The following is a 26,258-nucleotide window of genomic DNA, read 5'->3' on the forward strand; positions in this document are numbered from 1 at the left end:
CTGCTGCTGGGGGCCCGAAGGAACGGTCCCCAGCACTCAGGTAACTGGTTGAGGGGGGTGGGAGTTCGGGGGATGTGGAGAGAAGCCTCGGGCAGGGGAGGCCCAATGTTTCCTTGTGGGGCTCGGAGGAGCACTCCTGCTGATTGTGGCCTGACAAGGAACCAAAAACAATTAAATTAACTCCCCCCCCCACCCACTCTGGGCCTCTTCTGCTTTAGCTTCTCCAGCTGCTGCGTTGTCCCGGTGGGGAAGACATAACGGCAGCCTCGGGTTAAAATTGCAGTCGTGCCCGATCTGCATACAGTATTTAAAGAAGGACCCCAGAGCCTTCCAGTCAGTGGGTGTCCCTCTCGTCTGCCTAAAAGAACAAGCTAAGACCGAAACTGCGGGGAGGCAGCAGAATCGGTGAGGGTAAGTCACTGCGGCCATTTTGACTGCCCAACCACCCAGTTTCTACTAGGCAGGATGTGATAAAATCGGCCCGAATAATCGATGGCTCAGAAGCATAATTTTTGCATTGTTTTTAACCATTTCTACAGCCTTTCTTTTTGTAAATATGGTGATCAAAATTGGATGCAATATCCAAAGACACTAGTTTACAGGTGACAGTATTCCACGGGCTCAGAACTTGCAGCCGTACAGATATACCCGTTGCTTTGGCAATCACTACAATGTGACAACTTGCAACACCTTAACAAAATATCTTCTTTTATGTTATGTTATTTGCTGCTTTTAGTATCAATACGGATTACTTTGCCTCAATATCACATGCTGGGATTCCGAGACACTGCTCCTGTAGAAGCCTTTGAAAAATATCACGCTCTTTATCAAGGTCTGCTTTGCCGCACAGCTTGGTATCATCCACACACTAAAATAACCCCACTGACACTATTAATAAGCATATGACAAATGGTAGGAGTCCCAGGGTGGATGCCTGAGGGCATCCATCAGTTGATGCAGCTCGGTTAGAACTATTTAATTGTTAACTACAGTATGCTTCAAATTATCTAGCCAATTCATCAGCTAATTTATGATTTCCTCCTTGATCTTTAGAACTTTCACTTTAGCCATAAGTCTCTCGTGAGGGATTTTTTGAAAGTCTAGATACAGAGGGTCAGCCACATTACCTCAGAGAATTCCACTAAGCCTATTAGGCATGACCTGCCTTTCATAAACCCCCTTTGGCTAGGATATATCGCCTCCACTCTTGCCAGATCGCTTGAATTGCTTTCTTTGTAATAGACTAACAGTCCTCTCATTACAGATGCTGACCTCACAAACCGATGCTGTCATTTCTTCTCGAATTCACCCCACTGACTTATTAGCCACTTTCCAGTTTTTTGGTTGTGTTTCTTTGGATAATAATTTTTGTAAAAGATTTTATCAGAACTCTCCTACTTTTACCCTCTTTTTTTAAGGGTCAGTTAAATTGCGGATTTCTGATTTCTTTTTGAATTCGGATATATCCCTATTTTGAAAGCAATGTGATAATAAAAACGCAGTGAATATAGTCAATTTGTTAAAGAGGATATTATTTTAATAGTCCAGCAGAAAATCATGTAGGCTGAACACTGAAGCTAAACAGGAGTAACTCTTCAACAAAACCCAACACAGCTCCCGTTTCATTCCACTATCTTTAAAATGAATCAATATCTGCATTGTAGGAAATGGATCTAAAGTCACCACACAAACTAACACATTTCCAAACATAAGAAGAATGAAATGCAGAAGCTGATAAATTGCTATTTTTTTTTTTTACTCTTGACGTGTAATTCAACTTTGCTTTAGCAGTTCCATTCTGTTGCTTTATCAGCTGTTCTAAAAGGATTTGGGGAAAGATATACAAGATTAAATTAATGGTAATATAATAAATTGCATATACAGTCATAGTTTAAAGACAGTTTAATAAATTGAGTATAAATACAGTGGTTAATGGTAGCAGAATGAATTGGAAATACACATAGAGTTTAATGACTGTAATAAAAAAGGGTATAAATGCATGGGATTAATGGCTGTGCAATAAATTGGAATTGAATGTGTGACATTAATAGTAGTGTAATAACTTGGGGATACATGCAGAGTTTAATGACAGTGGGATCATTGGGTATACGTGCATGAGATTAATGGTAGTGTCATTAATTGGGTATAAATGTAGGGGTTAATAGCATTGTAGTAAATTGGCTAATCGAGCGTGAGATTACTGGTGGTGTAATAAAATGGGTATACAGAGTTGGACGGTGTAGTGGAATATATTTGTCATGCATGCATGAGATTAACGGTAGTATAATAAATTGGGGACACATGCAGTTTCGTGACTGTGATAAATTGGGTATAAATGCATGAGATTAATGCGGGTGTAATACAAGTGCAGGCCCAGGAATTGCTGGGTTGAGGGAGGGCAGAAATTGCCAATTGCACCTTTGCAGGGACAGGAATTTTTAACAGGCCTGTGACCCCCCGTCCCCCAACGTATCTGGTCACCTGCTGGCGGGACTCTCACCTTGCCTAGCAGCGCTATTTAAATGAACTGAACCTGGGATTTTTAAGAGGTCAGCCTCTACCAATTTCGGCATGCATAGGTTCCCTTACGCATCGGGCACTTACACTGCCACACTGGGGACTCAGGAATTGCCAGGCTGCAGAGTTTAATGGCAGTGTAATGAATTCAGTATCAATACAGAGGTTAATGGTAGTGTCATGGATTGGCTGTACATGGCATGAGATTAATGGTGGTTGAATAAATTGGATTTAAATGCAGTGTTCAACTCCAACATAATAAATTACAAATTAATTAATTATAAATGAAGATTTTAATTGCAGTATAATAAATTGGATATAAATGCAGGGGTTAATGGCAGTACAATAAATTGGATGTGCAGGAGATTAATGGTGGTGGAATAAATTAAATAAACATGCAAAGTTTGATGGTAGTGTTATATTAAAGTTAGATATTACCTATTTAAATTGTGGCATAATACATATTATGACATTCCTTTCTAAGTACATATAAAATATTCATAAATATAATTACAAAACACACTAATGGTTTGTATTCAGGTATGTTTTGTGCTTTTGGTTCTAGGAATATTAACTTTTGGGTTTAACACTAGTATTCTTCCACATGAAATCCCTCGTGTTTCCAGCTGGGAGCAGCCTTTCATCACTTCTGCATTAATGCTCACACTACAAGTGCTCTACTCGGAGCTCCGGCACGGCAAGAGAGCCCCAGGTGGGCAGAGGAAACACTTCAAGGACACCCTCAAAGCCTCCTTGAAAAAGTGTAACATCCCCACTGACACCTGGGAATCCCTGGCCCAAGACCGCACAAAGTGGGGGAGAAGCATCCGGGAAGGCACCGAACACCTCGAGTCTCTTCGCCGAGAGCAAGCGGAGGCCAAGCGCAGGCAGCGCAAGGAGCGCACGTCAACCCAAGCACCCCACCCACCCACCCCTTCAACCACCGTCTGCCCCACCTGTGACAGAGACTGCAGGTCCCGCATTGGACTCATCAGTCACCTGCAAGCTCATTTTTAATGTGGAAGCAAGTCATCCTCGGTTCCGAGGGACTGCCTAAGAAGAGACGAATCTGGCCAGTAGTAACGTGCCTCTGATCATGCTGCTTTCACATCTCTCAATGGCTTAACAGTCACTTAACTAGTGTAAATGACTCCTGCTGATATTAGCCCAGCTGTAGTGCAATCTTTTTACCTCAACCCATGTATTTGGAAAGCTTGTTTCATGAACAGGGTTTTGTCCACAGTGCAGTGCTCAAACGGAGAGAAGGGGGCCATTTTAACTTTTACCGATAGTGCAAAATCAGCGCTATCGGATCTGCCACCCATCATAAAACCCCTTCTGATTTTCATTTCCAAAAATCAGGAGAGGTGTATAACAGGCAGCTGACCCGCTATCACCTGTTTTGAACTGTCAACAAAAGTTAAAATTACCCCCAGGCACCTTTCAGGTTAGTAGGCATCAACACCACCAAGGCCAGCTAGTTGAAATCCTTCTCGGAGTCGGTTCTAACCCATCCCTCAAGGCCAAGGTGTGTAATTGCCTATGCACCTGCCTCTCACTAAGTGCACACTGATGATGCCAACTGAAATCACCAATTAAAAGAAAACTGCACAAATAGATTATTTACTGGGAATCTATGGTTTACAGAGAATAATCCAATCATTTCATGGCTTTTATATTCACTCAAACTTGCAATATTCATAAATTAAGCAGCCTGCACTACTTCTGTAAACCACATGTCCCATAACCTTTCCTTCACAACTTTCATTTAGTGCTCATGTGATTACACAAGTTATATTTACCTTGTCTCAGCCTCAAAGTTTGAGAACATCAATACTTTCTACTTGTATATCTCCAAAAACTATAACAGTATCAGGCTTCCAATCTTCTAATCGGTGTGGATAGTCAAGGATGTGTCGACCATTCACAGACACCTAAATAAACAGTTTTTAAAAGATGCATTAGTTCTCAAAAAAAAAGCCAGCGGAACAAGCTCGGGGTTAAATGGCCTACTCCTGTTCCTACGTATGTCTAACGCCGTATATTAAAGATAGCATTGCAGTAAATAGCAACAACTGACATAAATTGTAGCTGCTGATATAACTTAATGAAGGGCACCAATGCTACACCTGCAGTTCTATCTAGTGTGCCAATCCATATTGTAGGGATTAAAGTCTGACAAATGTAGCTACATTTAAAAAAATCTTGGGCAGTATTTTTCAGAAACAGCACACTCTGCTTCAGAGATATCAGTTTGGATGAAGGCCACACACCTGAAAAATCATAACCTGCCTTTTCTCTTTACATTTGCTGCCTTGCATTTCCAGGACTTTCTGTTTCTATTTCAGATTGCCAGCATTTGCAGCTTTGTCTTTTTATCTCGGGAGAGTTATATTGGGGGCAGTCATTAAGCCTATTTAAGCAGTAAATGTGGGCTATTTATCTGCAATTACTGCTCCAGCACTGACGTGCAGTAAATTTTGTCTGCCTTTTACTTTACCACTGTCATTAAGTTAATCATGCAATGGAATATATTTTTTTTATTCGTTCCAAGGATGTGGGCATCACTGGCAAGGTCAGCATTTATTGCCCATCCCTAATTGCCCTTGAGAAGGTGGTGGTGAGCCGCCTTCTTGAACCGCTGCAGTCCGTGTGGCGAAGGTATTCCCACAGTGCTGTTAGGGAGGGAGTTCCAGGATTTTGATCCACCGACAAGGAAGGAATGGCGATATATTTCCAAGTCAGGATGGTGTGTGACCTGGAGGTGGTGGTGTTCCCATGCACCTGCTGCCCTTGTCCTTCTAAGTGGTAGAGGTCGCGGGTTTACGAAGTGTTGTCGAAGAAACCTTGGCGAGTTGCTGCAGTGCATCTTGTAGATGGTGCACACTGTAGCCACGGTACCCCGGTGGTGGAGGGAGTGAATGTTTAAGGTGGTAGATAGGGTGCCAATTAAGTGGGCTACTTTGTCCTGGATGGTGTCGATCTTCTTGAGTCTTGTTGGAGCTGCACTCATCCAGGCAAGTGGAGAGTATTCCATCACACTCCTGACTTGTGCCTTGCAGATGGTGGAAAGGCTTTGGGGAGTCAGGAGGTGAGACATTCACAGGTGAATACCTAGCCTCTGACCTGCTCCTGTAGCCACAATATTTATGTGACTGGTCCAGTTAAGCTGACCAATGGTGACCCTCAGGATGTTGATGGTGGGGGATTCGGCGATGGTAATGCCGTTGAATGTGGTGCAGTGGTTAGACTCTCGCTTGTTGGAGCGAATGTTACCTGCCACTTACCAGCCCAAGTCTGAATGTCGTCCAGGTCTTGTTGCATGCGGGCATGGACTGCTTCATTATCTGAGGAGTTGTGAATGGCGCTCAACACTGCAGTCATCAGCGAACATCCCCATTCCTGACCTTATGATGGAGGGAAGGTCATTGATGAAGCAGCTGAAGATGGTTGGGCCTAGGACACTGCCCTGAGGAACTCCTGCAGTGAAGTAGCTTTACAAATTGGACACCTTAACGAAAGACACTAAACCACCTAACTTTTGATAACATGCCAGAGCTTATTTAACCCGGTGCTAACAGAAGAAAGTGGATCAACGATGCATCCTCAGCTCGTTCTAATTCTTCTTACACAGCTGCTTCATTCAGATCAACATTCAGCTCAGAAAGCGATTTTTGGGCATCCCTTAAGAACATAAGAAATAGGAGCAGGAGTAGGCTAATTCGGTCCTTCGAGCCTGCGCCGCCATTCAATGAGTTCATGGCTGATCTTCTGCCTCAACTCCATTCACCGGCCCTATCGCCATATCCCTTGATGCATTTACTAGTCAGAAATCTATTGATTTCTGTTTTGAATATACCCAATGACTGAGCCTCCACAGCCCTCTGGGGTAGAGAATTCCAAATATTCACCACCCTCTATGTGAAGAAATTTCTTCTCATCTCAGTCCTGATTGGCCTACCCTTTATCCTGAGCCTGTGGCCCCTGGTTCTAGACTCCCCAGCCAAGGGAAACATTCTCCCAGCATCCACCCTATCAAGCCCTGTAATAATTTTGTATGCTTCAATGAGATCCCCTCTCATTCTTCTGAATTCAAGAGAATACAGGCCTAGTTTACTCAATCTCTTCTCATACGACAGTCCCGCCATCCCAGGAATCAATCTCGTGAACCTTCGTTGCACTCCCTCTATGGCAAGTATATCCTTCCTTAGGTAAGGAGACCAAAACTGTACACAGTACTCCAGGTGTGGTCTCACCAAGGCCCTATATAATTGGAGTAAGACTTCTTTACTCCTGTACTCAAATCCCCTTGTAATGAAGGCCAGCATACCATTTGCCTTCCTAATGGCTTGCTGTACCTGCACATTCACTTTCAGTGACTCATGTACAAGGACACCCAGGTCCCTTTGAGCATCTGCATTCCCCAATCTTTCACCATTTTTTCCTACCAAAGTGGATAACTTCATATATATTCCATCTGCCATGTATTCGCCCACTCACTGAGCCTGTCAAGATCCCCTTGAAGCCTCTTCACATCCTCTTCACAACTGACACTGACACCTAGCTTTGTATCATCAGCAACTTTGGAAATGTTACATTTAGTCCCCTCATCCAAATCATTGATATAGATTGTGAATAGCTGGGTCCCAAGCATCAATCCTTGCGGTATCCCACTAGTCACGGCCTGCCATCCTGAAAAAGACCCGTTTATCCCTACTCTTTGTTTTCTGTCTGTTAACCAATTCTCAATCCATGCTAGTATATTACCCCCAATTCCATGTGCTCTAATTTTGTTCACCAACCTCTTGTGTGGGACCTTATCGAAGGCCTTCTGAAAATCCAGATACACCACATCTACCGGTTCCCCTTTGTCTACTCCACTAGTTACATCCTCAAAGAACTCCAATAAATTTGTTAAACAGGATTTCCCTTTCATAAATCCATGTTGACTCTGCCCAATCTTACTATTAGTTTCTAAGTGCCCAGTTATTGCATCCTTTATAATAGGTTCCAGCATTTTCCCAACTACTGATGTGAGGCTAAAAGGTCTATAGTTCCCCGTTTTCTCTCTCCCTCCTATCTTAAATAGCGGGGTTACATTTGCTATCCTGCAATCTGCATGAACCGTTCCAGAATCTATAGAATTTTGGAAGATGACAACCAATGCGTCCACTATCCCAATGGCCACCTCTTTCAAAACCCTAGGATGTAGGTCATCCGGTCCTTGGGATTTATCGACTTTTAGTCCCATTAATTTTGCTAGTACTATTTTTTTACTAATAATAAATAATTTCTTTAAGTTCCTCATTCTCGCCACACCCTTGGTTTTCTCGTATTTCTGGGAGGTTTTTTGTGTCTTCCTCCGTAAAGCCAGAAACAAAGTATTTATTTAACTTCTCTGCCATTTCCTCATTCCCCATTATAAATTCTCCCGTCTCTGACTGTAAAGGACCTACATTTACCTTCGCCGGTCTTTTCCTTTTCACATACCTATAGAAGCTTTTACAATCCGTTTTTATATTTTTCGCTAGTTTGTGCTCATATTCCATTTTCCCTTTCTTTATCAATTTCTTGGTCCCCCTTTGCTGATTTCTAAAAAGATCCCAATCCTCAGGCTGACCGCTTTTTCTGGCAACTTTATAAGCTTCCTCCTTTGACTTAATACTAGCTTTAATTTTTTTTGTTAGTCATGGTTGGATCACTTTTCCTTTTGGGTTTTTATGCCCTAGAGGAATATATGTTTGTTGCAAATTATGCATTATTTCCTTGAATGTTAGCCATTGTATGTCCACCTTCATACCTTTTAGTGTAGTCTCCCAATCTACCATGGCCAACTTGTCCCTCACACCCTTGTAGTTTCCTCTGTTTAGATTGAAGACCTTAGTTTCAGATTGGACTACATCACTCTCAAACTTAATGTAAAATTCAATCATATTATGGTCACTTGTCCCTAAAGGCCCCTTTACCACAAGATTATTGATGAGCCCTTTCTCATTACACAGTACCAGATCCAGAATAGCCTGTTCCCTGGTTGGTTCCTCCACATACTGATCCAGGAAACCATCTCACATGCATTCCAAGAATTCGTCCTCCACACCATTAGTGGTAATTTGATTTGCCCAGTCAATATGTAGATTAAAGTCCCCCATTATTGCCCTTGTTACATGCACCTGTAATTTCTTGATTGATACTGTGCCCTACATTACCACTACTGTTTGGTGACCTATACACAACTCCCACCAATGTTATCCGCCCTTTGGTGTTTCTTAGCTCCACCCAAATTGATTCCAGTTCTACATCACAATCTGCCGAACCAAGATCTTTTATCTCTACCGTACCAATCTCATCCCTTATTAGCAGCGCTACGCCACCTCCTTTTCCTTTTTGTCTGTCCTTCCTAAATGTTGAGTACCCTGGAACATTTAGTTCCCAGCTTTGGTTACCCTGCAACCATGTCTCTGTAATGGCAATTACATCATACCCATTTACTTCTATTAATGCCATTAGTTCATCCACCTTGTTGCGAATGCTGTGTGCATTTAGATAAAGTGCCTTCAACTTTGCCTGTTTAATATTTTTCTGCACTTTGACCTTCTTTACTGTTGGCCTTTGTTTCTGCTCCCTACTAGTTTTGCTGACTACTTTTCTAACTTGTACTTCCAGCTTTGAAGAGAGGCTGGACAGGCTGGGGTTGTTTTCCTTGGAGCAGAGAAGGCTGAGGGGGGACCTGATTGAGGTGTACAAAATGATGAGGGGCATAGATAGGGTAGATAAAGAGGAACTTTTCCCCTTAGTGGGGGGGTCAATAACAAGGGGGCATAGATTCAGGGTAAGGGGCAGGAGATTTAGAGGGGATTTGAGGAGGAACTTTTTCACCCAGAGGGTGGTTGGAATGTGGAACTCAATGCCTGAAAGGGTGGTAGAGGCAGGAACCCTCACAACATTCAAGAACCATTTGGATGAGCACTTGAAATGCCATTGCATACAAGGCTATGGACCAAATGCTGGAAAATGGGATTAGACTGGACAGGGATGGATGGGCGGCGCAGACACGATGGGCCGAAGGGCCTCTTTCTGTGCTGTAAAACTCTATGACTCTATGACTCTTTGTTTCTCTCCGTTCTGGGCCCACACTTAGGTTCCCAACCCCCTGACAAACTAGTTTAAATCCTTCCCAACAGCACTAGCAAACCCCCTCTGCGAGGATATTGGTCCCGGTTCTGCCGAGGTGTAATCCGTCCAGCTTGTACAGGTCCCACCTTCCCCAGAATCGGTCCCCATGCCTCAGGAATTTAAATCCCTCCCTCCTACACCATCTCTCCAGCCACGCATTCATCTGGTCTATTCTCATATTTCTGCTCTCGCTAGCACGTGGCAGTGGGAGTAATCCTGCGATTACTACCTTTGAGGTCCTGCTTTTTAATTTATTTCGTAGCTCCCTATATTCTGCTTTCAGGACCTCGTCCCTCTTTCTACCTATGTCGTTGATACCGATATGGACCACGACCTCTGGCTGTTCACCCTCCCCCTTCAGAATGTCCTGCAGCCGCTCAGTGACATCATTGACTCTGGCACCAGGGAGGTAATATACCATCCTGGAGTCACGTCTGCAGCCACAGAAACATCTATCTGTTCCCCTTACGATAGAATCCCCTATCACTATTGCTCTCCCACTCTTTTTCCTCCCCTCCTGTGCAGCTGAGTCACTCATAGTGCCACGGACTTGGCTCTTGCTGCATTCCCCTGAGAAACCATCTCCCCCAGCAGTATCCAAAATGGGAAATCTGTTGGAGAGGGAGATGGACCCAGGGGACTCCTGCACTACCTTCCTAGTTGTTTTACTCTGTCTGGCGATCACCCATTCCCTTTCTGCCTGTGCACTCTTTACCTGCGGTGTGACCACCTCGTTAAACGTGCTATCCATGTAGATCTCAGCCTCGCGGATGCTCCACAGTGACTCCAGCCGCAGCTCTAGCTCCGAAACGCAGATTTTGAATAGCTGCAGCTGGAGACACTTCCTGCATACGTGTTCGCCCTGGACACCGAAAGTGTCCCTGACTTCCCACATAGTGCAGGAGGACCACTCCACGCTGCCGAGCTGCCCTACCATGTCCTACTCTTAATTTACTCCCTTTAATTCCTCTATATTAAAGAATATTAATTATACTAGGGACCTTACTTCACTTTACACAATACTTACTCTACTTTACACAATACTTACTCTAAACTAGAGACCTTATTTTTACTTTAACGATTGGACTGTAGAAATTCTCACCAGATCCTACTTACCAATCAGCTCCTTCCCTGGTTGTGACGTTACTTTAACGGTTTTGCAGTTGTTGTTTGACTGCTCCCACTCTCGGACTCTTTCCTTGGTGTAAAGTAAGAACCAATTCCTACAGGGTGAAAAGTTAGGAAAAGCAAAGGCGAAGCAAGGGAGCTCCTCCTTCCACTCCTCACCTAACTCCCTCACCCAACTCCAGCACTCTGTTCAAACCGCACTCAGTGCAAATCACACTGCGAAGCCTGTTTTTATAGGCCCTGCTACAGGAAAACCAGTTTAATCTAGTTTTCCTAATTAACTGCCTTCAGCTGCTCTGAATTGTAGGCCTTGTATATCCCTGCTTAAGGCTGGGAAATTTAGATTTTAAACAGTAACAGTAAATGTGAAACAAACAAACGTTTGATTTTTTAGAAAACAGTTACGACTCCCTCACTCACCCAACTCCAGCACCCTTATGAATCAAATCCTTAATACACCCATAACTGGCATAAGCTGAAGGTACTGAAACAACTTCATGGTGCAAGAAGAGCCCGGAAAAGGCAGATCACCCTGTGCGTAAGTATTTGGCCTCTACTTAGCACTTGCACACAGTGACATGATCAGAGATGTAAGGGATTGCTGGCATAAACCCATATCTTACCGTTCCGAGTGTTGCAGGTTGGTATGCCACCATGTTATCCTGCATATGGACATACATACATTTAGGGGTGGGGGGTGATTAACTGGCTAGTGAGGGGAGAGGTGTCAATGATTGGAGTAAAATACATTTCCACCTTTGACATCCAGTGTCAGCATGAATAGCAAACAAGTCAAACATAACACAAGCCACATTTGTGAGCTTTGCTGCCTTTGGAGAAATATTCATAGTTTAAGGAACTAGGTAAATGAAGATAAATTATTATTCCAGATTATTGTCTGTTCTCATTTAGTTTTTTCCCCTCATAAAACAAGTCACATATTATTTATAAGATTGGTAAGACAGTACCTGGAAAGAGTTGTTCCACACCATAAATACCAGCTTAAATGGAGAATCTCTGGAAGCAATCTTTTCATACTTCTCACCCTGAAATCCCCAACCATCGGGTCCCCGAGAATTAAAGATAACTTTTTCAAGTTCCTCTTTAAAACGGGGATTGAAATGGAATAAAATGTCTGCATCGGGATGGTCGCCCCTCTGAAAATTAACATCGAATCTAAAGAAAAGATACTCTCGTTAAGAGGTAACAATGTTATCGACTACAAAGCACTACAAATAACTGATATTAGTAACTGGAAGCTGCTGCAGTTAGTAGCATTGCAAATTTGTGACCTTACACAGCATGGAAATGGACGACTAAATAACTTCTTGATTTCAAATGTACGTGGAATAGGGAAAACATAACACACGTTGATATTCTCTTTATCAGGACTTTTATTACATGTTACTGAGCCTCAAGAGTTTTCATCCTTCCCTCATTAGATCACATATACAGGAAACTCTTTATTATCCGGCACCGACGGGACCGGCGTGGTGCCGGTTTATCAAAAAGTCCGGATTACAGAGAGGTATAGTTAAAAGGTACGAGAGCTCCGTACACAGCAACAAATCCAGGCTTCCCTGTTGCTTAGCAACATGTGCAGGAACTCCGGCCACAGACCAAGCGTCCCTGTTGCTTAGCAACAAGTGTAGGAGCCCCAGTTACACAGCCACAGATCCAGGAACGGCCACTAATATGAAGTAAAACTTACCTGAACCTACTCCTGAATTTTGCCGGTTAACAGGGATTTCCGGTTATTTAGGTGCCAGTAAATCGAGAGTTTCCTGTACTCCACTTTCTGCCTGATTAGTGACTGACACTTTAGTTTTGTTTAAACCAACACACACAGAAGATTGGTCAGGAATAAAACAAAATAATCCAATATATACTGATGTTTAATAATGCTTGGTCAAAAAGATGGGTTTTGCGAGGTTTTTCAAAATGGAGATACAGTGGAGAGTGCAGGGAGCAGTTCCACAAACTGGAGCCAGACAGCTGAAGTCTCTGGCACCAATGGTGGGGTGAAGGGTGGGGCCAGAGTCAGAGGACTGAAGGGTGCTGCAAGAAATTGCAGACAGAGATTGGGTGAAACTGGAGGGAATTGAAGATGAGGGTTTTAAATGTAATGGGGCCGAATTTCCACGGGAGTCCTCCTGCTTGCCGGCCATAGCTTTGGCAAAAAGCCTTGGAAACCCTAAAAAAAAATGGCGTAAGCACAAGCAGTCTTGTCGATGGATAAGATGTAGAGTTTGAAGCTCGCCTCCAGGTCAAAAAGGGCACAAAGGTTTTGCGTGGTCTTGTTCAACCTGAGCGAGTGGCCAGAGAGGAGGATGGAGTCAATGGCAACTGAGCAGCGTTGATAGTGTGAGCTGAAAATGATGGCTTTGGTCTTCCCATTTAGTTAAAGGAAGTTGTGGCTCATCCATGACTTGATATTGGACAGGGAGCCATTAACATTGCCAGCTTGGCAACGGGGCCAGGAGGGGAAACTGAGTGACCGGGTCTTGGGTGGGGAAGAAGTCAAAGGAGCAGGAGATGGCTCTCTGATAGCAGAGATGAGCCTGGGGCAAATAAGGAAGAAACTGACGGGGGAACAGGAATGGAATGGATGGGAGGCTGGGGAAGGTCAGGAGCAGAGGAGAGGAAACAGCACAGGCAGCTGCACGAATAGTGTTAACTTTAGAGATGAAAAATCGCATGCGCTTTTTGCACTTGGTAAATTGGAGTTGAGGGTGGACAAAATGGAATAATAAGTGTTTGAGGAAATGCTTAGTCATGAAGAAAAGGAATCTAGGTTGTAATATCATTAATATATTTATAGTGTGCAGTTTTTACAACTGTAAAATATAAAGCTGAAAATCACAAATTATTAAAATGCTGCGGTTTGGGAATGATTCTTTCCCCTATTTCTCTCCTAATGTGGTGGATTTTCAAGACGCTGGCCAATTCCCTCCAGAAGCTACCTCAGGCAAAGTAACATGTATTAATGTGTACTTTGTGCTTCCAACAGTCCTCATTAAATGTATCTACAAAATAGCAATAAAAACTACATTTATTCTAAAACGAAATACTTCATACCTTACTTGCGGTACAATTGAATGTTCCCAATTTATCTGGAATGTATCCCAGATACAATCATGATTTATACAATTCACTCACCCCAAACTGTGCTCATGAGATTTCTGGAACAAATGTTGTACTCAACACCTAAATGGTGATTCCTCTATTTACAACTACATTATCTTAAATTTTTTGAAAATTAACAAATACAAGATACCCATATGCAAATGTTATGAATATAGAATCATAGAAATTTACGGCACAGGAGGCCATTCGGCCCATCGTGTCTGTGCCGGCCGAAAAATAGCTATCCAGCCTAATCCCACTTTCATTGCGCTTGGTCCGTAGCCCTGGGACAACGTGGACCACTTTCCATACCTTGGGAGCCTACTGTCAACAAGGGCAGATGTCGATGATGAATTCCAACACCGCCTTCAGTGTGCCAGTGCAGCCTTCGGTTGCCTGAGGAAGAGAGTGTTTGAAGACCAGGACCTCAAACCCGGCACTAAGCTCATGGTCTACAGAGCAGCAGTGAAACCTGCCCTCCTGTATGCTCCAGAGACATGGACCATGTACAGCAGGCACCTCAAAGCACTGGAGAGGTACCACCAACGCTGCCTCTGCAAGATCCTGCAAATCCATTGGCAGGATAGGCACACCAACGTCAGTGTTCTCGCTCAGGCCAAAATCCCCAGTATCGAAGCTCTGACCACGCTCGATCAGCTCCGATGGATGGGCCACATCGTCCGCATGTCCGATACAAGACTCCCAAAACAAGCGCTCTACTCAGAGCTCCAGCACGGCAAGAGAGCCCCAGGTGGGCAGAGGAAACGCTTCAAGGACACCCTCAAAGCCTCCTTGAAAAAGTGTAACATCCCCTCTGGCACCTGGGAATCCCAAGACTACTTAAAGTGGAGGGGAAGCATCCGGGAAGGCGCCGAACACCTCGAGTCTCTTCGCCGGGAGCAAGCGGAAGCCAAGCGCAAACAGCGGAAGGAGTGCACGTCAACCCAAGCACCCCACCCACTCGCCCCTTCAACCACCGTCTGCCCCACCTGTGACTGAGACTGTAGGTCCCGCATTGGACTCATCAGTCACCTGAGAACTCACTTTTAGTGTGGAAGCAAGTCATCCTCGGTTCTGAGGGACTGCCTAAGAAGAAGAACTTTCATTGCTCTTGGTCCATAGCCCTGTAGGTTACAGCACTTCAAGTGCATATCCAAGTACTTCTAAATGCGGGGAGGGTTTCTGCCTCTACCACCCTTTCAGGCAGTGAGTTCCAGAACCCCACCTGGGTGAAAAGAAATTCTCAACTCCCCTTTAATCCTTCTACCAATTACTTTAAATTTATACCCCCTCGTTATTGATATTTCTGCTAAGGCTAATAGGTCCTTCCTATCCACTCTATCTAGGCCCCATATAATTTTATACACCTCAATTAAATCTCCCCTCAGCCTCCTCGGTTCCAAAGAAAACAAACCCCGGCTTATCCAATCTTTGCTCACAGCTAAAATTCTCCAGTCGTGGAGATCTTAACGTTATAAATTATGCCGGCTTGTGCTTTGGAAATTATATCCCTCTGAGCAGCATCAAATTCGGTTCCAATCTCGGAGTTTCAGATGTAAGGGAGTTAAGAAATTTTGAATTGCGATGGCCGGGAATTGAACCCAGGACAACTGCTTGGAAGGCAGCTATGCTCACCACGATACCACCATCGCTCACTGCCAGAGAGAAATCAAGTGTTTCTTTACTTATATATGATTCATTTCTTCTCAAAATGCTATCATTGGATAATAAAAATGAATATGGGCATATATGGTCAAGTTACCTCAGAGGATCATCAGTCAACTTTCCTTTAATAACTACTATTGACTCTTCACGTAATTCTTCATCAAATTTTGCGGTACAAGGAACTATCTGAAACATAAGATGTACAGCACATAAACAGACAGACAGAATCATGATTAAACACCAGGACCAACTCCTGGTTTTGGGATCCTTGGGCCATACGATTCCCATCAGACAATAAAAATGCTAAAAAGGAGGATCAGGATATTCTAAGGTGACAGTAAATTAAAAACACTCCAGGCAGTAATCAGCAAGCAGAGTTCATAAATTCTTTTATAGGGGAATTGGATAGTTACTTAAAATGAGTTATCATCAAGGGTATGAAGAGGAAGAAAAAGAATAGAATTAGATGTCTCATATGGGAAATTAAAACTGGCAGATTTGATGGGCCAACTGGCCGGTTTCTGTTTTGTAGAATTATATGATTCTATTTGCATTTTGAGAAATACAAAGAAGCTATTAATTCAAAAATTCTATATACTATACATAAATTAGAATAGCGATGTTTTCATATTAAAATAAGTAAAGCATTTGAAGATCTGCTTAAAATAAAGATTATCTACCTTGTAGAGCCATCTTTGTTTCTGCAAACACTTACATAGGATTAGGATATACGGCATAGAAACAGGCCATTCGGCCCAACCAGTCCATGCTAGCATTTATGCTCCACCCGAGCCTCCTCTTGTCTTTCCTCATCTGAATCTATCAGCATAACCCTCGATTCCCTTCTCCCTCATATGCTTGTCTAGCCTCCCCTTAAATGCATCAATACTTAGGGGACAATCTCCCTCTAAGACGTTTTGTGATGTCATGACCACGGGGGCTTCCCAATGGAATTCTTCCTACTCTGGCCTGGTATACAAGGACCAGACCTATCCTTGAGCTCGAGTTCATTTTCAGTTACAGCATCTCCCGGGAAAGACAATACACCAATTATCCGCATTCCTATGAAGGGATGGTTATTTGGCAATGTAGAGTATGCTCCTTAGAATACCCAGTTAAGTAATCTTTCTTCCTCCTAAATTTGTATTCTCCGTACATTGTTAGAGACTGATTAAAAGTAGTACCGCAAGGCAAGAAAGCTAGAAGTTTTGGCAAGGGAATAGAGGCTGCAGCTGCCAAGGCAGGCCTGCCAAATGAAACATCATCCATGGCTGGTAGAAAGATTGGATATGGTCTAAGTAACAAAAAGGGAACCCTAGAGGGATCGGCGTGGTGAAGTGCTTTTCTAACTCAGATTTATGAGCAGGGGGATAAAGGAAGAGATTATGATATTTTTTGGCCTACATTAAATGGGGAATAAAAACAGAAAATGCTGGAAATACTCAGCAGGTCAGACAGCATCTGTGGAGAGAGAAACAGAGTTAACGTTTCAGGTCAATGACCCTTCGTTAGAACTGGAAAAAGTTGGAGATGGAACAGGTTTTAAGCAAGTGTAGGGGCTGGGAGAGGGGGGAGGGGAGGAAAGAACAAAAGGGAAGGTCTGTGATAGGATGGAAGGCAGGAGAGGTTAAGAGACAAAAGGGATGATGGAGCACGGCAAAAGGAGATGGTAATGGGACAAGTTAAGAAACAAAAGATGACTCTACATGAAGTGTAAATGGCAATGGTGTAATGATCAACAGCTGCCATGTGAGAGGAAAAAAATGGAAAAAAAGGATAGGGGCCGAGGTTATGGACTGAAATTGTTGAACTTGATGTTGAGTCCAGAAGGCTGTAAAGTGCCTAATCGAAAGATGAGGTGCTGTTCCTCGAGCTTACGTTGGAACAGTGTAAGAGCCCGAGTACAATGAGGTCAGAGTGGGGGTGGAGCAAAGAATTAAAGTGACAGGCGACCGGAAGCTCGGGGTCACCCTTACGGACTGAACGGAGGTGTTCCACAAAGAGGTCACCCAATCTGCGTTTGGTCTCCCCAATGTAGAGGAGACCGCATTGTGAGCAGCGAATACAGTGTACTAGATTGCAAGAAGTACAAGTAAATCGCTGTTTCACCTGGAAGGGGTGTTTGGGGCCCTGGACAGTGGGCAGGGAGAAGGTAAAAGGGCAGGTGTTGCATCTCCTGCGCTTGCACGGGAAAGTGCCGGGCGAAGGGGAAGGGGTGTTGGGGGTGATAGAGGAGTGGACCAGGGTGTCGCGGAGGGAGCGGTCCCTTCGGAATGCTGAAAGGGGAGGCGAGGGGAAAATGTGTTTAGTGGTGGGATCACGCTGGAGGTGGCGGAAATGACGGAAATCACCTTTAGCAGGAAACCCGGGTATGTCCAAAGCAGTGCAATAGAAAATGGTATTTGACATCCGAGACCTGAGCGAAACTCAAGTGTCTAGTGGATACTGGCCCACAGCAACAAAAGAAATGGCAACGATTCAGCATTAATTGATGACTGATGTGGGAATTGAAGAAATGTTACACATCTCTTAATGAGCACAAAATTAAAAAAGAATGTCTGATTCAGGACTGAATCTAACCCTACTTGCAACAATCAGTTAAAATATGTTAAAATACTCCATGTCATGCCCACGGCTCAGGCAAGGCATCCAGTTTTTGCCACTGAAGTTTTCAATTTTGATGGCTCTGGTTTCAGCTCCTCAAGCCAGTGAGATCAAAGCACTTTTTCATCAGCCTGATTTAATTTGGCACTCTAATCAAGTTAGTCTTAGGGCTCACCCGCGTTTCCTAGAAAAAAGTATTTGCTCATTTCCATTTAGGTTAAGGAGCCTGCATAGAAATTCCAACTCGGAAACAGGATGCATTTGTCCAACTAGTCTGTTTATCGTCCACATGAGCAGTACTCCTAATCCCATGTGCCCATTCTGATCTCATATCCCTTTATCCTTTTTTAGTTCAACCACTTATCTAACCTACTCTTAAATGTTGTCCTGGTTTTTGGATTCCACAACCTTTTTATCCACTTCTTCACAAACTGCAGCGTAAACCGTGGCAACTTCAGGAGCTCCGTCTTACTCCAGATATTACAAATGTTTGTCTTATATGTTCAGTTTCAAAAGATTGCAATATAGATAGCAGAATGCATTTTCCATTGCCTGAATGGCAGGAGCCCCAATGGCTCAATGAAAGGTCGTTCGACCTGCTCCCGATTGCTACTAGAGGGATCTGAAATCAGCCGTGGCTCAGTGGTAGCACCCCCGCCTCAGGGTTAGAAGATCTTAAGTTCAGGTCCCACTTCAGGGATTTGAGCAAAAAAATCTAAGCTGACAATCCAGGGCAGTACTGAGGGAGAGCTGCGCTGTAGGAGGTGCTGTTTTTTTCGGATGAGACATTAAACCGAGGCCCCGTCTGCTCTCTCTCAGGTGGACGTAAAAGATCCCATGGCTCTATTTCGAAGAAGAGCAGGGGGAGTTCTCCATGGTGTCCTGGGCCAATATTTACACCTCAACCAACAGCACTAAAAACAGATTATCTGATCATTATCACATTGCTGTTTGTGGGATCTTGCTGTGCGTAAATTGGCTGCTGCGTTCCCTACATTACAACAGTGGCCGCACTTCACTCGATTGGTGTAAAGTGCTTTGGGACGTCCTGAGGTTGTGAATGGCGCTGTATAAATGCAAGTTCTTTCTTCTTCTCTCTTTCTTGTATGTTCTTGTTGTAGTTTCCAACCGTATGTGTAGGATGTTGACTAAAGAAGATTGTATATCTTACAGGATCTTGTTCATCTTATCAAACAGTAGCTTAGCTTAGTTTAGGCTTTAGGTGAAAACAAATGACATTATGAAGTAGTGGCTTTTTCTATCGTGATGACGCAGGAGAGCGTGGTCAGCATAAACATAGAAACATAGAAGATAGGAGCAGGAGTAGGCCATTTGGCCCCTCGAGCCTGTTCCGCCATTCAATGAGATCATGGCTGATCATCCAAATTCAGTACCCTGTCCCTGCCTTCTCCCCATACCCCTTGATCCCTTTAGCCTTAAGAAATATATCTAACTCCTTGAATATATTTAATGAGCCAATGTTATAAAGTCAAAAGCTGTCATTTGTAACATGACTTCCCCAGAACGTGAATCCGGAATGGACCCGACTCCCACAGTCTCTTTCGATGAAGGTAGAGAATGTCACTTTATCGCCACTGATTATGTGACAACCATGAACTTCTCAAAGGCAGTAACGTCATCAGTCAACTGGATGAAGCCATCGCTGTCAAAAACGGTCCCCGTCGACTCTACATCGTAAAAAAAAACGAGGTGCGGCATTTACCCCTTCACCAACACCCCCAAAAACAGATCAACGAGTTCATCGTAGAATGATACAGCACATAAGGAGGACATTCGGCCCATCGTGCCTGTGCCGGCTCTTTGGTAGAGCTATCCAATTAGTCCCGCTCCTCTGCTCTTTCGCCATAGCCCTGCAATGTCTTCCTATTCAAGTATTTATCCATTTCTCTTTTGAAAGTTACGACTGAATCTGCTTCCACCAGCCTTTCAGGCAGCGCATTCCAGATCACAACAACTCGCTGCCTAAATAAAATTCCCCTAATTTCCTTCTGGTTCTTTTGCCGATTATTTTAAATCAGTGTCCTCTGGTTACTGGCCCTCCTGCTGGTAGAAACAGTTTTTCCCTATCTACTCTATAAAAACCATCTCAGTGGGGGATTTTTCTCTTCTTGTTGTGGGTGGGTGCTTGCTGTGCGTGAAATTGGTTGCAAGCATCCAGCAGCACCACAACAGACAACGATGGGCCGAATGGCCTCCTTCTTTGCCGTAAATTTCTATGGTTCTAACACTGATTCCACTTCCAAACCAACTCGCTGAGATGTGAAGCGCTTCAGGAAGCCGTGAACCCGTTATCTTTCAAACGGTTTCACCAGGGCGTCGAGCTGGGGGCGCAAGAAGGAATTGGATCTAAACAAAATGTAACATAACCAGAGGAAATCACACATGGAGAATCCTAGAAACTTACAGCACAGGAGGCGGCCATTCGGGCCTGTGCTGCCTCCATGAAGGAGCAGTTGTTGTTGGTCCCACATCGCCGCTTTTTGTCCATAACCCTGTAAGTTGCTCATCCTCGAGTACCCGTCCAGCTCCCTTTTAATATTATTTATATGGAATCAGCTTCCACCGCCTTTTCGGGTCGAGCGTTCCAGATCCCGACAACTCTCTGAGTGAAAAGCATTTCTCCTCATCTCTCCTCTAGCTCATTTTGAATCTATAACCTCTGGTATTGACCCACTCGCCAGGGGGAATAGTTTTTCTCTCTCTCCTCTATCAAAACCTCTCATCATGTTGAAAACCTCTATTAGGTCACCTCTTAACCTTCTCTGCTCCAAGGAGAGCAGTCCTAACTATTCCAAACCCCCATTTCAATTTTTGATTTTAAACCAATTTAGAAATCATCACTTTCAAGGATTTTTAAAAATTGATTTGAGTGGAACAGATGCAATATGATGTATTGTTTAAAAAAAAACTTGACTTAAAATTTTATTCCAAATATTGATATATATATATATATATATATAACAATTATATAATTGAACACATAAAATCAAGTTCTATTTATATATAAAAATATTCACTGAACATATATATAAAATCAAGAAATATATATATTTATACATTATATTCATATATATAAAAAATCAAGAAATATATATTTATATATATACAAAAATCATATTCATTGAAAATATATACATAAAATCGAGACATTTATTCATTAAACATATATAAAAACAAGAAATATATATATATAAATACTTTTTGGTCACAACACAAAAAAATTACCTACCGGGCGGTGAAGCTTTAATATATTCATTTGGGGTTTTTTTTTAATAAAGAGAAGTTTCAAGAATGTGTGTGAGAGAGTTAGATTGCTGAGAGGCAGGGAGGTCGCCGAGCCTTGCTTGGCTAAATGGTGGAAGGCGCTGGACTGAGGGATAATGGCGGCTTGAATGGTCGTCAACAACAACGGCAGCAGCAGGTGGAGATGGAGGGAGCCCGACTACCACGTGACACTCGCCCCGCCCATGGGGCTTCACCCTACTCGGTCCGCTCTCAGTGTCCCAGCACCGAGGACCACGTGACACCCCGCCCCTGGGGCTTCACGCTACTCGGTCCGCTCTCAGTAGCCCAGCGCCGAGAACCACGTGACACTCCACGCCGCCCATGGGGTTCACCCTACTCGGTCCGCTCAGTGTCCCAGCCCAGCAGCTGGCTGCCGATGGAATGGAGCCTGGCAACCCCGGTACCGAGAACCACGTGACCCCGCCCATGGGGCTTCACGCTACTCGGTCCGCTCTCTGTCCCAGCGCAGCAACTGCCGGCACCGAGAACCACGTGACACCTCATCCCGCCCACGGGGTTCGCCCTACTCGGTCCGCTCTCAGTGTCCCAGCGCCGAGGACCACGTGACACCCCACCCCCGCCCATGGGGTTCGCCCTACTCGGTCCGCTCTCAGTGTCCCAGCCCGGGGAAGGAGGGAGGGAGCGGGCGAAAGCGATCACGTGCTTTCTCCAACGGTTTTGTTTTGATTTCAAACTCTGGCGCGCTCCCTGTTTCTCGTGCGCCGCCCACTCGCGCTCTTGCTTTTTTCCCGCCTTCCCGCCCCAATGGCAAACCGCCGCCATCTTTCCTGTGGCTGCTCATTGAAGCTCTCTCCCCTTTGCATTTTTATGTTTGGAATTAACTGCCACTTTTCTTCTCCAGCAATAATAATGCACTTTTTTTTAAAATTGCTTTCTCCTTCAAAAATCTGAAGTAGTGTTTGAAACAAGGCCAAGGTGTTTTTTTTTCTCTCTTACATTTGAAGTTTCATCCATATTTGTTCAATTTCCAAATCTGGTAGCCTTTGACACAAACATTGGCATCTCAGATGACTGGTAAGAGTGGTAGGGGGTTGTTGAGAGAAACAGTGAGTGAATTGCCAACCTCTCTCGGATGGATCCTTCAGTCACTGTGTGCAAGACAGAAAAGGAAGATTGTTGCTGTATTTGAATTCCCAACACAATATCTTCTTCCATGACACAAGACTTTTGATTCTTCATGATACAGCACAGAAGGAGGCCGTTTGGCCCACTGTGCCTGTGCTGGCTCTCTGAAAGAGCTATCCAATTAGTCCCACTTCCCCCCCCACCTCTTTTCCCATTGTCGTGCAAATGTTTCCCTTTCAGGTATTCATCCAATTCCCTTTTGAAAGTTTCTATTGAATTTGCTTCCATCACCCTTTCAGGCCGTGCATTCCAGATCATTACAAGGTCTTGTCTCTCCTCCCTTAGGAAAAGAAAGACTTACATTTATATAGCGCCTTTTAACATAGAAAGATAGGAGCAGGAGTAGGCCATTCGGCCCTTGAGCCTGCTCCGCCATTCAATGAGATCATGGCAGATCATCCAAACTCAGTACCCTGTCCCTGCCTTCTCCCCATCTCCCTTGATCCCTTTAGCCTTAAGAAATATATCTAACTCCTTCTTGAATATATTTAATGAATTGGCCTCAACTGTCTTCTTTGGTAGAGAATTCCACAGGTTCACCACTCTCTGGGTGAAGAAATTCCTCCTCATCTCTGTCCTAAATGGCTTACCCCTTATCCTTAGACTGTGACCCCTGGTTCTGGACTCCCCGGCCATCAGGAACATCCTTCCTGCATCTAGTCTGTCTAGTCCTGTTAGAATTTTATAAGTTTCAATGAGATCCCCTCTCATTCTTCTAAACTCCAGCGAGTATAAGCCCAATCGACCCAATCTCTCCTCATACGTCATTCCTGCCATCCCAGGTATCAGTCTGGTGAATCTTCGCTGCACTCCCTCCATGGCAAGAACATCCTTCCTCAGATAACCTTAAGACATCCCAAAGCGCTTTACAGCCAATTAAGTACTTTTGAAGTGTAGTACTGTTATAATGTAGGAAATGTGCACAAACAGCAATGACCAGATAATCTGTTTTTGTTATGCTGGTTGAGGGATAAATATTGGCCAGGACACTGGGGATAACTCCCCCCTGCTCTTCTTCAAATTAGTGCCATGGGATCGTTTACATCCACCTGAGAGAGCAGCCGACGCCTCAGTTTAATGTCTCATCCTAAAGACGGAATGTAAACTCGTGCCATTTTCACTCTGCGAGACCGACACAGGTGCAAACATGAAGTACTTTACTCCCAAATTGCTGGCAGGTTCCATTCTGAGAGTCTTCCCGTTGGTAATGCATTTCGGGAGGGCTAACTAGGCAAGGGAATATACAATAAATGGTAGGATAACGTAAAATTTAGAGTAACAGTGGGACCTTGGAGTGCATGTCCAAAGATGCCTGAAAGTAGCGGGACAGGCAGATAAGATGGCTAAGAAGGCATACGGGATACTTTTCTTTATTCGCCGAGACATAGAATTTAAGAGCACAGAGGTATACAACACTGGTTCGGCCACAGTTTGAGTACTGTGTCACTACATTACAGGAAGGATGTGATTTCACTGGAGAGGGTGTAGAGGAGATTTACGAGGATGTTGCCAGGACTGGAAAACTTTAGTTATGAGGAAAGATTGGATATGCTGGGTTTGTTTTCCTTGGAACAGAGGAGGCTGAGGGGAGATTTAATTGAGATGTATACAATTATGAGGGGCCTAGATAGAGTGGATAGGAAGGACCGAGGGGTCAAAAACCAGGGGACATAGATTTATAGTAGTTGGTAGAAGGCTTAGAGGGGAAATTAAGATAAATCTTCTCACCCAGAGAATAGTGGTGGAACTCACTGCCCGAAATGCTGGTAGAGGCAGAAACCCTCATCACATTTAAAAAGTACTTGAAGATATGCACTTGAAGTGCCGTAATCTACAGGGCTACAGAGCAAAAGATGGAAAGTGGGATTATGCTGGATAGCTCTTTTTCAACTGGCGCAGAAACAATGGGCCGAATGACTGCCTTCTGTGCCGTAAATTTCTATGATTCTAATCCAGCAGGGTTGTTAAGCCCAGTTGTACTCTAACCTAGGGCAGGTCCTAAGTGAAGTCTTACACATGAGATTCTTGAACCACTTACGAGCGAAGAGTAGCTCAGGTGGTTTCCTGCTGCCTTCCTCGCGATTTTTATCTTTGGAGTACCTTCTCCTAGGTGGGCTGCAGCAAAGGCTAAAGAGCCTCGCCTACCCATTATGATGGGGGAGTCCGCACCTATCAGAAACAAGTCATCCAGCTGGATGTCAATCCAGTACTCAACTGGTCAGTTAGCTCAGAGCATGGTGCTAGTAAGGCCAAGGTCTCGGGTTCAATCCCTCCCCTGATCAACTACACTGTTTTATTGATAAAGAAAGCGAAAATAGAATATGAGAGTAAACTAGCGAGAGACATAAAAACAGATTGTAAAAGCTTCTATAGGTATGTAAAAAGGAAAAGATTAGCAAAAGTAAATGTGGGTCCCTTACAGGCTGAGACAGGAGAAATTATAATGGGGAATAATGAAATGGTAGAGAAATTAAACAAATACTTTGTGTCTGTCTTCACAGAAGAAGACGCAAAAAACTTCCTGGAAATAGTGGAGAACCAAGGGTCTAGTGAGAATGAGGAACTGAAAGAAATTAGTATTAGTAAAAAAATAGTACTGGAGAAATTAATGGGACTGAAAGCCGATAAATCCCCTGGACGTGATGGCCTACATCCTAGGATTTTGAAAGAGGTGGCTGCAGAGTAAGATAAGGCAATAAAGGGAAGCCTATATCAGATATCGTGAGCTCAATACTGCAGAAAGCCTAGAAGAGTATAGAAAGTGAAGGGGTGAAATTAAGAAGGAAATTAGGAAAGCAAAAAGAGGGCATGAAAAAATACTGGCAAGTAGAATCAAAGAAAATGCAAAGACCTTTTATAATTACATAAAGAGCAAGAGGATAACTAAGGAAAGAGTAGGGCCTATCAGGGACCAAAATGGTGATCTATGTGTGGAGGCAGAGGATGTGGGTAAGGTACTTAAAGAATACTTTGTAGCTGTATTCACAAAAGAGGGGGACGATGCCGACATTGAAGTTAAGGAGGAAGATAGCAAGATATTGGACAGGATAAACATAGTAAGGGAGGAAGTATTAAGGGGTTTAGCATCCTTGAAAGTAGATAAATCGCCAGGGCCGGATGAAATATATCCGAGGCGATTAAAAGAAGCAAGGGAGGAAATTGTGGAGGCTCTGACCAACATTTTCAAATCTTCCCTGGCTACAGGAGTGGTGCCAGAGGATTGGAGAACTGCTAATGTTGTGCCATTGTTTAAAAAGGGCGGAAGGGATAAACCGAGCAATTACAGGCCAGTTAGTTTAACCTCAGTGGTGGGCAAATTACTGGAATCAATTCTGAGGGACAGTATAAACCTTCATTTAGAAAGACACAGTTTAATCACGGACAGTCAGCATGGTTTTGTTAAGGGAAGGTCATGTCTGACTATCTTGATTGAATTCTTTGAGGAGGTAACAAGGAGGGTCGATGAGGGCAGTGTGTTTGATGTAGTCTACATTGATTTTATCAAGGCTTTTCACAAGGTACAACATGGCAGGCTGATCAAAAAAGTAAAAGCCCATGGGATCCAAGGGAGAGTGGCAAATTGCATCCAAAAT

The 26,258-nt window shown here is 43.8% G+C and overlaps 1 protein-coding gene and 1 non-coding gene across 4 annotated transcripts; both read right to left on the reverse strand.

The window, feature by feature from the left end:
• Window positions 1–1,514: 1,514 nt before the first annotated feature.
• On the reverse strand, window positions 1,515–21,704 carry LOC147120665 (galectin-8-like). 3 transcript variants are annotated; one of them, XM_085986829.1, is made up of 5 exons: window positions 21,464–21,704; window positions 15,707–15,795; window positions 11,787–11,994; window positions 4,320–4,451; window positions 1,515–1,813 (listed from the first exon to the last, which is right to left on the reverse strand). In XM_085986829.1, the coding sequence occupies exons 1-4, from the start codon at window positions 21,488–21,490 to the stop codon at window positions 4,332–4,334; spliced, it is 444 nt and encodes a 147-aa protein (XP_085842955.1). In that variant the 5' UTR covers window positions 21,491–21,704; the 3' UTR covers window positions 1,515–1,813; window positions 4,320–4,331. The 3 variants fall into 3 exon arrangements, 2 of the variants coding, with proteins under 2 accessions (XP_085842955.1, XP_085842954.1); XM_085986828.1 differs by having other exon boundaries at window positions 1,515–1,818; window positions 21,464–21,697; XR_015078223.1 differs by lacking the exons at window positions 1,515–1,813; window positions 11,787–11,994; window positions 15,707–15,795; window positions 21,464–21,704 and adding an exon at window positions 5,805–11,773 and having other exon boundaries at window positions 4,364–4,451.
• trnag-ucc (transfer RNA glycine (anticodon UCC)) lies at window positions 15,525–15,596 on the reverse strand. The gene has a single exon. It is a non-coding gene; the product is annotated as a tRNA-Gly (tRNA).
• Window positions 21,705–26,258: the final 4,554 nt, after the last annotated feature.

This window comes from Somniosus microcephalus, chromosome 4, assembly GCF_052327205.1.
Source record: "Somniosus microcephalus isolate GS21.2 chromosome 4, FLI_Smic_1.0, whole genome shotgun sequence".
Taxonomy (NCBI): Eukaryota; Metazoa; Chordata; class Chondrichthyes; order Squaliformes; family Somniosidae; genus Somniosus; species Somniosus microcephalus.

Coding starts and splice junctions, on each gene's coding strand:
- LOC147120665 (XM_085986829.1), bottom strand. CDS start 21,490: ATGAATATATTAAAGCTTCACCGCCCG. Junction 15,796..21,463: donor TATTAAAGCTTCACCGCCCG/GTAGGTAATTTT, acceptor CTTATGTTTCAG/ATAGTTCCTTGTACCGCAAA. Junction 4,452..11,786: donor TGTGGAACAACTCTTTCCAG/GTACTGTCTTAC, acceptor CTGTTTATTTAG/GTGTCTGTGAATGGTCGACA.